Source organism: Podarcis gaigeae, assembly GCF_964106915.1.
Source record: "Podarcis gaigeae genome assembly, chromosome: 13".
Lineage (NCBI taxonomy): Eukaryota > Metazoa > Chordata > Lepidosauria > Squamata > Lacertidae > Podarcis > Podarcis gaigeae.
The window spans coordinates 30,330,740-30,345,064 of NC_139689.1; the positions used below are offsets into that span (position 1 = coordinate 30,330,740).

General features: G+C 48.3%; 1 protein-coding gene across 3 annotated transcripts in view; it reads left to right on the forward strand.

The window, feature by feature from the left end:
- The window catches only part of RARA (retinoic acid receptor alpha), a 160,985-nt gene that overhangs the window by 142,243 nt on the left and 4,417 nt on the right, over positions 1 to 14,325 (forward strand). For all 3 annotated transcript variants that reach the window (XM_083708785.1, XM_083708784.1, XM_083708786.1), the window contains 5 exons: positions 2,581 to 2,729; positions 5,579 to 5,720; positions 10,165 to 10,325; positions 12,175 to 12,351; positions 13,812 to 14,016. In XM_083708785.1, the coding sequence (XP_083564911.1) occupies positions 2,581 to 2,729; positions 5,579 to 5,720; positions 10,165 to 10,325; positions 12,175 to 12,351; positions 13,812 to 14,016 (834 nt within the window). The remainder of the gene's footprint in view (positions 1 to 2,580; positions 2,730 to 5,578; positions 5,721 to 10,164; positions 10,326 to 12,174; positions 12,352 to 13,811; positions 14,017 to 14,325) is intronic.

Genomic DNA, 14,325 nt, shown 5'->3' on the forward strand with positions numbered 1-14,325 from the left:
GGGCCAGACTATATTTTGGAAAAAAAAATATGAACGAATTCCTATGTCCCACAAATAACCCAAAGATGCATTTTTAATAAAAGCACACATTCTACTCATGTAAAAACACGCTGATTCCTGGACCGCCCGCGGGCCGGATTTAGAAGGCGATTGGGCCAGTTCCGGCCCCCGGGCCTTAGGTTGCCTACCCATGCACTACACCAGCCTGGCCCACCTGCCCGAGCTGTGCAAAAGTACTTCCGGCTACAGCCACCACTTGAGCATCCAGAAGCACAGGATAATCCCAAAACCATGTGCCAGACTCTTGAGAAGGAGGAACAGGATAAATACCCATCCTTAGATCAGCTTCCCTGCCGTCCAGCAGCACCTCTGTCTCGCCACCTCCTGTCCCTAGCTCCCTTTAGGCTCCTTTTTCATTTTGCCTGCTGAAGGATCTGTATAACTCCAGAGCTTGCGTGCTTTTTATCCCAACAGATTTTTGATTCAGTAAAATTAAGCTCACCTTGTTCTGCTGTTTTTTGGCAGGAGGGAGCTCCCTCCTTAACTAATCCTGCAAGTTGGCCCCTCAGAATCTTGGCTTCCCATCCCATTGCTGTAACCCATCTCAGACCCCTGCTTCCTTCTCTGAGATGGGAATAATATCCAGGCTTTTAGCTGCATCCTGTTACAACCAGCCTAGACCTGCTTCCTTCTGCATCGGTGGCTAGGAGTCCAGATTCCCAGGCTTTTCTTCCTCTAGGGATCATCCGTAGGATATATTGCATTTTAAATGTCTTCTAAAAACCCTTTTCTACCTTCCGTCACACTTCTGCACCATTTCTAACCAGCACCGAAGGTCTCGTTTGTCACAACTGCATTATATCCCCCCACCCACAGAGATGTGTGACATACTTTATAGGGGATTCCCTGCCTCATATCACAGACACAAGATTGCACTCTTGTAGTCAGTGTTAATTAACTTGGAGCAACCACGCAACAACTATTCACACCCCTTTCGCCCTAGAAGCAAAAGAACCCTGAACCCCGGTTATTTTGCTAACCTCCGTTGTTAAGCAGATATGCACTCTGTGAAAGCACAGAGGCACTTTGGTCTGTACAATAACTGTGTGTGTGTGTGTTTCTGGCATTAAATTGCAGGTTTTGTTGTTGTTGTTTTTAAGACAAGTGTCCAGATTGTTTTATCGTCCTCCTTCCCGAAAGCAAACCCCTTTCCTTCCAGATCCAGGAATCCAGCAGCGTCAAGTCCCTACTGCACTGCCTCCATTTCCCCCTCCCCACCACCCCGCCCTGTTCTGTTGAGCTACTGTGCCAAGCATGTAAAGCTCCTGGGATTGGCTGTGTCTGGCTCAATCCCACATCTTATTTCTCTGGCCTGAAAATGTCAAATCGCATATCGCTGCGGTCCCATCCCACCCTTGCGGAGAGCATGCTGGAGGCGGCTTCCAAAGCTTCCAGGCCTTCGGGCATCCCTGTTTGGGGTTACTCTTCCCTACTGGGCTGTCCTGTTCCCACTTCTCAGTGTTTCTCGGGGAGGGTATCTTACGTAAAGGCTTTACGGTTGCAGAATCTGCCTGCTAAAATATGAGCAGCTGAGCAGCATCCCTCCAGGACAGAGCGCTGGGGCAGCTCAGGCTCCAATCCTGCTGTTGAAACCACAGAATGGTTTTCCCAGGAGGCCAGCTGACATTTGTACAGTGGTACCTCGGGTTAAGAACTTAATTTGTTCCAGAGGTCTGTTCTTAACCTGAAACTGTTCTCAACCTGAAGCACCACTTTAGCTAATGGGGCCTCCCGCTGCTGCTGCTGCTGCATGATTTCTGTTCTCACCCTGAAGCAAAGTTCTTAACCCGAGGTACTATTTCTGGGTTAGCAGAGTCTGTAACTTGAAGCGTCTGTAACCTGAAGCGTATGTAACCCAAGGTACCACTGTACTAGGATTTGCCTCTGATTAGCAGCCATTGCATGATCTGCGGGGGCCCACCCCACCCCAAATTTCTACGTTCATTCAAGACAAAACCCCAAATTCAGTGCAAAGGATACAAATTGATAACCAAACAGCAATTGTTTTAGAACATAATCTTCTTCACATCCTGCGTTAGTATCCCTGCAGAGAATTTGGAAGGTTTTTTTTTTCCTTTTTCTTTAGGGCAGTTAATAGTAGGCAGAACCAAGTAAGTTATTTTTGTGCGCAAATATCTCAAGAGCACGTTTCCTTGCTGCTTCCTTGTCTTGCGTCTATTTCCCATCACAGATGAAATGTGTGAATGGACCATGTCACAGATCAAACACCATGGTTACAGCTTTCATTTCTCCTCACATCACCTTACATGCAATGTTTTTTCCGTTGAAACAGTTCACACATTCAGCTCCAGCCAAGCATTCGTCCTCAAACATAGGGAAGAGAAGTGATGTATGAACACAAGGCCCATAAGTGGCATTATGAAAGTGAATTGGTCGGGTGATTTCATCATGTAGGTTCCAGGCAAACTCCCCACCCCTCACCCCAAATGCAGCCTCTTCTGTTTGCGTATTTAGGCCCTGAGAAGCTCACCTGATTTCTCTTTCTCTTTTTTTCTGCAGCCATTGAAACGCAGAGTACCAGCTCGGAAGAGATTGTGCCCAGCCCCCCTTCACCGCCCCCACTGCCCCGAATCTACAAGCCCTGCTTTGTGTGCCAGGATAAGTCTTCTGGCTATCACTATGGGGTCAGCGCCTGTGAAGGATGCAAGGTGAGAACGGAAAGGGCAGCTGGGAAAGAAGGAGACCTATTCTGCAGGGGAAAGACATTGTGGGGGGATGCCAATTGGTTGGTTGTGCGAGTTGCAAGTACAGTTTTTAGCCGCCGAGACAGATCACAGGCAATTACAAAAGATGGGCCATGAACATGGAACTCTTGAGACAGGTACTGCGATGTAGTGGGGACGATAAAAAGTGAAGCACACCACACGTTCACTCCTTCTGGCTGGCGTGTTTCCCCCCGCACACAGGCCTTGTGGCTAGGCCCCATTGAAAGTCACACAGCCTGTTTCCCTGTTGCTACCACCTTCTCCCCAGCTATTAGGGCCGGTACTGTGATGCCATGTCCCATAATAATCTGAAGCCACTAAATTTAGGTTTTGCCCCTATCCCATGGGTATAGGGGAAGAGAGCAGTGTTCACGCAGAGCTTAGAAACCAAGCTCTCAACTCCTCCATGCTAGGAGGAATTATTATCACCATCGTTGTCATTGCTAATATTATTATTGTTAGATTTTATTACCCACCCCTTACTCTAATGTCCCAGGGTGGCTTACAGTTTTAAAAGCCTCATTGATATTAAAGCACAATATTAAAAATAGTGCAAGACAATTTAAAATTACAAAAAACAACAACAAGCTGAGTCCTGAAAATAATACATCTCAGGTATCAAGAGGCGTGTCTTCAGCAGTGGAGATTTCTGGGCACCAGGTTGACAACCACAGTTTAAAAACCTCTGCCTTAGTCCATAATTAAAGCCATTTCCACTGTGTGTTTTTTTCCTTCTTCCATACTGAGACAAGCGAATTGTTGTAAGAGCAAGCAACAGTCCAGCAATGTAGTTGAGGTTATAGGATTGTAGTGTTGGAAGGGACCCCCAGGGTCATCTAGTCCAACCCCCGGCAAATAGATATTCCGTCATTGTGCCTGTAGGGTTGCCATATTTTGAAGAGCAAGGACACACTTGCCAACTTCCACTTTTAACAATGGATTGCTAGGATGACCTTCACTTTACAAACCCATGAAAAAGAGGACATGTCCTGGAAAAAGAGGACACATGCTAACCCTAATTATCAATAGTTCTGGTTCTGCTTGAAGGATGAGGATAGCTGGCGTGGGCACAAGGGTGTGTTTTAGTGTATTCACAAGAGTTGTGTTCACTCTTCTTTTTCAAAATTCCCGTTTATTCCTCTGTCTTTCTGCTAAGAGGATGAGCTCCAGTTGCTCTACCTGTGCGCACACACACACATGCCCTCACTTGCACCGGGCTTGGCAGTGTGACCCTGTACGACTGGCAGAGATCAGCCTGAGCGGGCAGGCGCTGTGCTATGTGCTCAGTCCCCAGCAGCAAATCCCTTCCCTCTGGCTCATTAACACGAGGCCCTTTGTGCCTCTGGTAGCCTGGAAGAAAGGCCTTTCTCCTTCCCCGCCAGGAGTCTCCTAATCTCATTAGAGGGACGTGGCAATGTTGTCTTCGCTCCCCTCTGCCATTGAGTAGCCGGGCCTCTGCCACGGCCACCCCCAAAGCAATGGGCCTCAACTTCTGACTGCGTGCCTGTCCCAGTTGCTTGCAGGGTCAGCCCTTTTGGGGGGGGGGGGTTAGCACTTAAGAGAGCTGCTGACATTTGGTTCTCTTGAGAATGTGCAACATCGGGCTGTTTATACTCTGAACCCCAGTGTAGTTTCAGAGAGGAGGCAGCAATCCTGAGAGTCTTGGGTTTCTAGCCCTCATGTGTAGAACAATGTTTGCCCCTCCCTCTTACTCCTCAGTCATTACTAAAGGCCTACATTCTCTGAAGCCCCGACTTATTGTAACATCAAATATATTCAATTTGCTTAACTCTGAGAGTGTAAATCAGGCTTCCTGGATTTCTTTGACGTAGGGGCAGCAGTAGTGAGAGCGTAGGCAAAGCCTTTTTCGGTAAGGCCCATCCCTGTGGATGTAGTTGCATAAAATAGACACCAGAAGGCTTAGTTTGGTCAGAATCAAGTATACACTTCCAGAGTCAATGCTGAATACATTACTTCTGGTATATGAGCCACCATTAGCTTCTAGTCTGGAGGAACGTGAAAATATGTGTCCTGGGCTTTTTAGACTTGTCAGCCCATGTGCTATCTGAAACCAAAGGGGCACATTGGTTGCCTGATGTGAAATATATTGGCATTATCTTCAGCTCTCCTACCCCTCTACAGTGCCCTGGGCAGCTCTTAACATTCTGACAGCAGAAAAGGAAGAGCCTGTGGGGCCCTCTAGAGCAGTGTTTCCCAACCTTGTGCCTCCAGATGTTTTTGGCCTACAACTCCCATCATCCCTGACCACTGGTCTTGCTAGCTAGGGATGATGGGAGTTGTAGGCCAAAAACATCTGGAGGCACAAGGTTGGGAAACACTGCTCTAGAGGATGTTGGGACTCCAAGTCCCATCAGCCCCAGCCAGTGGTCAAGGATGATGGGAGTTGTAGTCAGCGGCATCTGAGGGGGCAGGGCTGCAGGTTTCCAACCCCTGCTATAGTACTTTTTTTTATCATGCGCATTGTTTATTTATTTACTCACTCGAAAGGATTTATACCCTGCTCTTAAGCCAGGACAGCTTGCTCCCAGAGCGTCCTTACAAATCAATAAGAATAACACAGCCCCTTCCTTCAGGCTTATGATATAAAAAGACAGGACATAGAAGCAGGGTGGTGGTGGGGAAGGACACCCCCCCCACACACCCCATCCGGTCTCACACGGCAGCAACATTGGCAGAGCCCACTCCAGTTGGGGGGCTGAAAGTGAGGGAAGGAAGGGTCTGCCTTGGTCTCATGCCTTGCTTTCCCCCCTTCTCTCCCCCCTCCCTTACAGGGCTTTTTCCGCCGCAGCATCCAGAAGAACATGGTGTACACCTGTCACCGCGACAAGAACTGCATCATCAACAAAGTGACGCGGAACCGCTGTCAATACTGCCGCCTGCAGAAGTGCTTTGAAGTTGGCATGTCCAAGGAGTGTAAGTGGGGGAGGAAGGGAAGCTGTTATGCATCCTCTTAAAGCAGTGGTGGCCAAACTTGGCCAGCCAGCTGTTTTTGGACTACAATTCCCATCATCCCTGACCACTGGTCCTGTTAGCTAGGGATGATGGGAGCTGTAGTCCAAAAACAGCTGGAGGGCCAGGTTTGCCCACCACTGTCTTAAAGTAACAGGTCCTCACCCCCACCCCGAATGCCTTTCCATATTCGAAACTCACAGGGGCCGTTGAGCAAAGTCAATGATCCTGATTCGAATCTCCACAAAGGCTGTTGGCCGCCCTTGTTGGCCAATCCACAAGCTGTGTCTCCCTTAAGAACAGCAGAGCATTTTCAAATCATAATTTGAAACAGACTGCCGTAGAGAGTCCCCTGTGATACGGACTTTGAAAGGTGAGGGCTAAAGTAGTCCTGGAAAGACTTTGGAGGAAGAAGAGGAAAGAGAAGACCTGATATGGAACAGAGAATGTAACAGGGGCTATTGGCATATTCACTTGCAGTGGAAGAGCAAAAAGAAAAGAAAAAGGTAAGGGAGATGAGAGAGGCAAGAGATGTTCATTTCTGAAAGTCAGATTTCTAGTCCTCAGGATTACGGAGGTACGTTTCAAAGTTTGTGGTTGTGTTGGCGAAAACTTCTAGGGTTTAGCAAAGAGAGGGTTGTACCCAGTGCTAGTTGTACTCAGAGGAGACTCAATCGAAATCGGTGACTCCAAGTTAGGCATGTCCCTTAAATTTAAGGGGCCTGTTCTGAGCAGGGTTTGTCTTGGCTGCAAACCAGAATGTCTGGGCCGTGCATGATCGCTAGGCCTTCCTTGAGGTTTCAAGGCCTGGTTATGGCTTCCCTGCCAATGCGCTCTCTACTTCCCACTCGGCCGTATCTTTCCTCCCGCACGACACATCTCTTGCGGAAATAATAATAATGCAGTGTTTGCATTTTAAAAATAAATCAATCATCAAATTGACCAGTGCAAATATAGGATGTTGCAGTTGTGTGGATATGTAGGACATTACGTCCAGTTTCACATATTTTGGGGGGAAAGGGGAAGTGTTCCCCATTCTTGCTGGTTCTTGGAGGGGGGAGCTCACCATGACTGCCCCCTCCCTCCTCCAGCCTCCCCCAAAACAGCTGCCATTGAGATGGAGGGATTTTTCCAGCTTTCACCCCAAAGAGATGGTGCGTGGAGCTCGCCCCTCTGCTTTGTGCTAATTTTGAGGGTGTTTCCCCGGCAACCGGTGATTGATGATGTCAGAGATAAATGACGCAGACAGGGCCCTCCTGGCGTCTGCAGTGCCTAGTTGTCATGGCTCCCGACTGTAATGGGGGTGGGGGCGGAGGGAACCCCACTTCGCCATGACAACTCCAAGGGTGAGATTAATAAACCCTTGGGGTGGGGAAATAGCAGATTGATCCAGTCGAAAGGGAGGGCTGGATGGGTGGGGAATCAGTGGTTGATCTGGGACATTGGCGGTCCTGCCCTCCCCAACCCCTTTTGCCTTTTAGGTGAGAAACAGGATAATGAAGAAATAGGGCAATCAGGAAGGTGTGGGGTGGGGCAGGCATTATTCTGGCCTAGTCCCGGCCTTGCTCTCCACCCATTTTTGCTGAGTAGCAATATATAATCCTGGAGTCCCTTTTTAATGACCACAGTCCATCTGTCGGCCCTGAAGATGTTCTAAGGGAGAGAAAGATGACTTTGCTGACCAAATAATAGCAAGCGGGAGGACGACTCTCGTTGAATTCAGGTACAGAGCTAAGGCAGGGCAGGAGCCGATGTCTTCCTGAGATGTAAAGCCACTCTTTTTTCCAGGGAGGAAGGGAATTCAAGTACAAACCAAACTGAAATGTTTGTTAGGGAGCGGGCGCAGAAAATGAGGAACGCGGGGGCACCTTTCCCAAATCTGCTTTTAAGATGCGCCAACAACACACACACACACACACACACTTCTCCTTGTGCCAGCTGCTTTTTCTCCCCCCCCCCAGCCCCTATGTGATGATGGATGCAGTATTTCCCCCCCCCCCGCCCCAACTGCTTGTCTGGACTGTGCTTTATTGAATTTGCCAAGCAGACATGACTGATTTCCGAATTATCCCCCTCCCTCCCGCCCCCACCTCCTCCCTCAGGCAGGGCGGTGAAATGTACCAGCCCACTGTGAGCGAAAGACTCATCTGGCGTTACCACCACCTCACGATTTGTATTTATTTTATTAATATATAGATATAAGTGTGTGTATGTTTTTAAGGAAAAATTAAACCCTAAAAGGGTACACACCAACCATGCATTCCCACATGACTTCCTCCAGGAATTATCCTACTTTGGAGTCCTGTGCAAGGATATAATACCACAAGAGAGACCAAAAAAAAAACAAACCCCACATACACAAAGCTTTGTGCTTGCCTCGATAAATCCCTTCCACGCAGAGGCAACGCCACAAATCTGATGCATGTGGCCACGTCTTGTTTAGCAGCCCCTGGGTCTTAGTTCTGTAATTTGCGAACAGTTTTTGTTCTATGTAGGTTAATTAAATTAGTTAAGAGGCTCTGGTTTGACTTTCTTTTGTCTGCTTGAATTTCTAGCCCCTTCTCATGTTTAGGGTTCCTGGCAGGTTAGAGAGAGAGAGAGCTGCTCATGGGAAGACATGTAGACATGAAGACCCATTTCAGATACCTTGGCACAACATAACAAATGTTTAGAGCTCCGCTCCCTTTGCTAGCTTTCTCCCCCGCCCCCCAATGTGCCAATAAACAGCTTGTGCAGAGAAGGTTGTAAACACTTCCATAAGAGATTTGGGCGTTGGCAAGTTTCCAGTGGAAGAGAATTCCACTCTTAGTTTGCTGAGTGGATGGTCCTCATGAGGACGACGCCCCTGGTAGGTCTTAGGGAGCACTAATGTAGGGGAGGAAGACATTTCAGGAACTAATGTCTGAAAGTGGAGCAGGTCAAACAAGGCACAGGTTAGGATGGCAGGCTAGCTTAGGTCTGGAGGGTTGCCTGTTCTCCTTTCCCTTGATGGGGTTGCACTCCCCCTGAAGGAAAATGCCTGCAATCTCATGTTCACTTGGACCCTTCTTTTCTGTTGGGTTGATAGATTTTTGTGTGCGCATGTGCAGGGCCTTCTCGGTGGTGATTCTCAAGCTCTGGAATATGTGCCTCAAACTGTTTGCTTCTTGACATTTCAGCTGCTGGTTAAAGTTTCATTGATTGTGAAGAAGGCTCTTTCTTAACGGTGGCTGGTCATTTTTATACTAAGCACGTCTCTCTCTTTTCACTTTGTTCTTTGATAACTATTTCTAAGCATCTCTGTGATTTTTTTGGAAATGACTTTTAAAAACTGTGATGATTGAATGTGATCTCAGGTGCTGCTTTTTTTGGCACCAAGGGGAAAAAGGTATAGAAGTGCTGAACTAAACAAACAGACTGAGATTGGAAGTAAGAATATAATGGTTAAATATTTCTGGGAGCAAAGAAAACCGCACTTAGCTGGATAAATGCATGGTGCCAGTCACTTTCCTCTGGAAAGGACACACATGCATGTGGGTATGTGGGCCCACACACATGCTCCTTTGCACATATTGCATGCACACACATCCGTCATGAGGCCAGGTTGTGTTTTCCTAGCTTACCAGGGGCATGAAAAGCTGCCAGTGTTAGAAACTCAGCTATATAAGCTAGGTGCCGAAAGCCTCTTTAAACCAGGGTTACAGTCACCAAAACGGAATGACTAGTTGCCTTTTTGTGGTCCAGACAGCTCAAAAGTCGTATTTTTCAATACAGCTTTTTGGTTCCTGAAATCCCATTTCAGGAAGATAAAACATCATGGGTAGAATTCTACAGGATGTGTTCAGCTAGTGTGTTAAAACAGTCAAGATCCAAGGATCCCCAGGCATGCACCTCCAGATGGTGGAGGCGTCAGGCACCTTCACTTGGTCGCAGCAAGTGGCCAATGGCCAGGTGCCAAATGCACCTGGCAAATTCCGAACGCTGTTGTGATCACTTTCTTGGGACTTCAGGAGCTATTTGATCTGCAGGCCCGCTTTCAGTTTGCAGGCTCACTCTCCAGCGTAACACACAGTGGCCTGGATTGGGAAGGCTGATCTGTCCGTGGAGCCTGCCGGTAGGGCTGGGAATACCCCCTGCCTGCCTGAAATCCTTGAGGTTGTGTTGACAGTAACAGAGCTTGATGGACCAGTGGTGTGACTCAGTATCAGACATCTCATTTGGGTTCCATTTAAGTGCATTTCTTTTTCTTTTTCCATTTATCGTTGTTGTTGTTGTTGTTATATAACGAATCACAAATAATGGCCATGGCCAAAGATGAGGAAGGGTGGGTTGGTTCTCCCTTTAGGGCTCTTCTTGATTTCTCACTCTCTCAGAAAGCGCCGGTCCTCACTTTTGCGATCCTCTCTTCTTTGTTTGCCTTCCTCTCCAGCCGTCCGGAACGACAGGAACAAGAAGAAGAAAGACGCCCCCAAGCAGGAATGTTCGGAGAGCTACATCATCACGCCTGAGGTGGAGGACCTCATAGAGAAAGTGCGCAAAGCCCACCAGGAGACCTTCCCTGCCCTCTGCCAGCTGGGCAAGTACACCACGGTGAGTGGCAACCCGAGAGAGGCAGTGGGAGGGAAGTGGGAGCTGGAAGTGTTGATTGGTGCAGTTGGCGGGAAGGTGGGAACCATAGGCAGTCAGCTGGGGTGGGGTGGGGAACCCCAGCTGGGGCTATGATACCGCCCAGTGTGGCGCTTGAACCCATGATCCTGAGATTAAGTGTCTTGTGCTCTACTTGTGCTGGACAACTCCCTGAAATTCCTCTACAAAAACAAAACAAGCCATAACTCTGCAACCTTGATCAGTTTTGCTAGTTGAGCACCTTGGTCCTTGCTGGTTTGCTTTTCCAACTCCACCTGGTACGCAGGCTGAGACCCTACCTGCCCGCGGACTGTCTCGCCAGAGTGGTGCATGCTCTAGTTATCTCCTGCTTGGACTACTGCAATGCGCTGTATGTGGGGCTACCTTTGAAGGTGACCCAGAAACTACAACTAATCCAGAATGCGGCAGCTAGACTGGTGACTGCTGAGATCGCATAACACCGGTCTTGAAAGACCTACATTGGCTCCCAGTACGTTTCCGAGCACAATTCAAAGTGCTGGTGTTGACCTTTAAAGCCCTAAACGGCCTCGGCCCAGTATACCTGAAGGAGCGTCTCCACCCCCATCGTTCTGCCCGGACGCTGAGGTCCAGCGCCAAGGGCCTTCTGGCAGTTCCCTCATTGCGAGAAGCAAAGCTACAGGGAACCAGGCAGAGGGCCTTCTCGGTAGTGGCGCCCGCACTGTGGAACGCCCTCTCATCAGATGTCAAAGCGATAAACAACTACCTGACATTCAGAAGACATCTTAAGGCAGCCCTGTTCAGGGAAGTTTTTAATGTGTGATATTTTAGTGTATTTTTGGTTCCTGTGGAAGCCGCCCAGAGTGGCTGGGGAAACCCAGCCAGATGGGCGGGGTACAAATAATAAATTATTATTATTATTATTCCATTGCTTTCCCTCTGAAACTGCCTTTTGCAGAGTCCAGACTAATTGTCCGTTCATTCCACATGGAGCAGCTCTTCAGAATCTGAGGCAGAGAAAAGGTCTCTCCACATCACTTCCTTTGTGGTCCTTTTAACCAGGGATGGAGTCTGAGATATTTGCAATGGCCCTTCCGCTAGCTGGACTAGGCAGCCCCATTCTCCTTGCTCCTGAGCTTCCCCTAGGCCCTTGCCACATTACTTAGGCTCCTCTATCCAGCCACAAGGGCAAGGAACCTGCTTGTGTTGTTTTATAAATACATCCCGTCTTTTAGTTACAGGGCCTACGCAAGGCAGCTTCCAGGACTGCTCAGGTGAAAGCTGAGTCTCTCAAGAGGAGCTGCTTAGTTAGGCCAGCAGTTCAGAAAGATGGCGAGACACAAGTCCCAGCCCGATATGTGCAGATGTGGCACTCATGAAATGTTCGTTCGCATTTGTAAAAGCTGTCCGTAGTTGGAAGATATTACTTTTAAAGATAGTCCCCAAAATGACAGAGAAACACAAAAATATAATAACTTCTTCTCCTCACCTGTGCCTGGATTTTATGTTTTCATGCATTGTTGTCACTGTTTAGAGGTGTTTATTCTGTATATGTTACATTGGAATACTACTTGTTTCTTAAAATAAAAAGGTTTTTAAAGAAAAAAAATGTAAAACGTGATCAAGTCATGTACTTCACAGGAAGGCAAGGTGGCCAGACAATGTAGCCAGAGAATCTATTTCTTCTTAATCTTCCAATTCAATTGGGGCGGGGGTGGGCTGGAATCCACCCCCCCCCCTTTTTGTCCCCATCTCAAATGCATTCAGCTCTCCCTCTTTTCCTCTCCGTCTCTTCATGCTGACTTTCTGGTCTCTTCTCCTCCCTGCTCCACAGAACAACAGTTCGGATCAGCGGGTCTCTCTCGACATTGACCTGTGGGACAAGTTCAGTGAGTTGTCCACAAAGTGTATCATCAAGACAGTCGAATTCGCCAAGCAGTTGCCAGGCTTCACCACACTCACCATCGCTGACCAGATCACGCTCCTGAAAGCCGCCTGTCTAGACATCCTGGTGAGTCCCACCTCTCCTTCCAACAGGGGCAAGTCATTGGAATCCTTGAACCTATAGGGCAGACATCTTCAGCCTCCTCAGAACCAAAGACCATGCGTTGGGGAACCCTTTTCTTTTTATCATTATGGTGGCCGTGCTGCCATTGCTATCCACCCTAGATCATTCCATGGTCCAGTAGTGAATCCCCGACGCATTAGTGCAATGTCTCCCAAAGTTGGGTCTTCAACTGTTGCTGGACTACAACTCCCATCACCCCTAGCTTAGCAGGACCAGTGGTCAGGGATGATGGGAATTGTAGTCCAAAAACAGCTAGAGACCCAAGTTAGGGAAACCCTGGACTAGTTGAAGCATCTATGCTATAGGGGGTACAGAAGCCTGAGTACATGAGAATTGTGGAGTTGGAAGGACTCTCAAGGGTCATTTAGTTCAACTGCTGCAATGTAGGAATCACAGCTGAAGAATCCTTGGCAGGTAAGCTATCCAGCCACTGCTTTAAAACCCCTCTGTAAGGAGAGTCCACAATCCATTCCACTCTTGGAACAGCTCTCACCAGCAAAAAGGTTTTTCCTAAAGTATAGCTAGAACCTCCTTTCTTGTACAGTCGTACCTTGGATCCTGAACAACTTGATACTCAGATGTTTTGGCTCCCAAACACCACAAACCCGGAAGTGAGTGTTCCGGTTTGTGAATATTCTTTGGAACCTGAACATTTGATGGGGCTTCCGTGGCTTCTGATTGGCTGCAGGAGTTTCCTGCAGCCAATCGGAAGCCACACTTTGGTTTCTGAACATTCTGAAAGTCAAACGGACTTCTGGAACGGATTCCATTTGACTTCTGAGATATGATTGTACAGTGGTATCTTGGGTTAAGAACTTAATTTGTTCTGGAGGTCCAATCTTAACCTGAAACTGTTCTTAACTTGAGGTACCACTTTAGCTAATGGGGCCTCCCACTGCTGCTGCCACGCAATTTCTGTTCTCATCCTGAAGCAAAGTTCTTAACCCAAGGTACTACTTCCGGGTTAGCGGAGTCTGTAACCTGAAGCGTCTGTAACCCGAGGTACCACTGTAGTTTGAATTGATTGGTTTGGTTCCTCCTACCCTCTGAAGCAGCAGAAAACAAGCTTGCTCCATACTCTGGTTCTCATCTCTTTAAAAAAGCACACAAATGAACCCGTATCCACCACCTCATAGTAACCAATTACAGTGGTACCTCGGGTTACATATGCTTCAGGTTACATACGCTTCAGGTTACAAACTCCACTAACCCAGATGAGAACAGAAATCGTGCTCCGGCGGCACAGCAACAGCAGGAGGCCCCATTAACTAAAGGATAAGAACGGACCTCTGGAATGAATTAAGTACGTAACCAGAGGTACCACTGTAATAGCATTGCGGAATGTGGAAGGCATTGAGAGCCTCTGTGTGATGCATGCCTCTCTCCCGCATGCTCCTTCCTAGATCCTACGGATATGCACGCGCTACACCCCAGAGCAGGACACCATGACGTTCTCGGACGGCCTGACGCTCAACCGCACTCAGATGCACAACGCAGGCTTTGGGCCCCTCACAGACCTGGTCTTCGCCTTCGCCAACCAGCTGCTGCCACTCGAGATGGATGACGCCGAAACAGGGCTCCTCAGCGCTATCTGCCTCATATGCGGGGGTAAGCACCATTACTGGGACTGAGAGCAGGACCGATGTCCTCCATTCTCAGGGTTTGGTCAGTGGATGCATATAGTCATAATCATAGTTCTGCACTGTGTATGTACCAGAATAATAATAATTTGGATTTGATATCCCGCTTTATCACTACCCGAAGGAGTCTCAAAGGGGCTAACATTCTCCTTTCCCTTCCTCCCCCACAACAAACACTCTGTGAGGTGAGTGGGGCTGAGAGACTTCAGAGAAGTGTGACTGGCCCAAGGTCACCCAGGAGCTGCATGTGGAGGAACGGGGAAGCGAACCCGGTTCA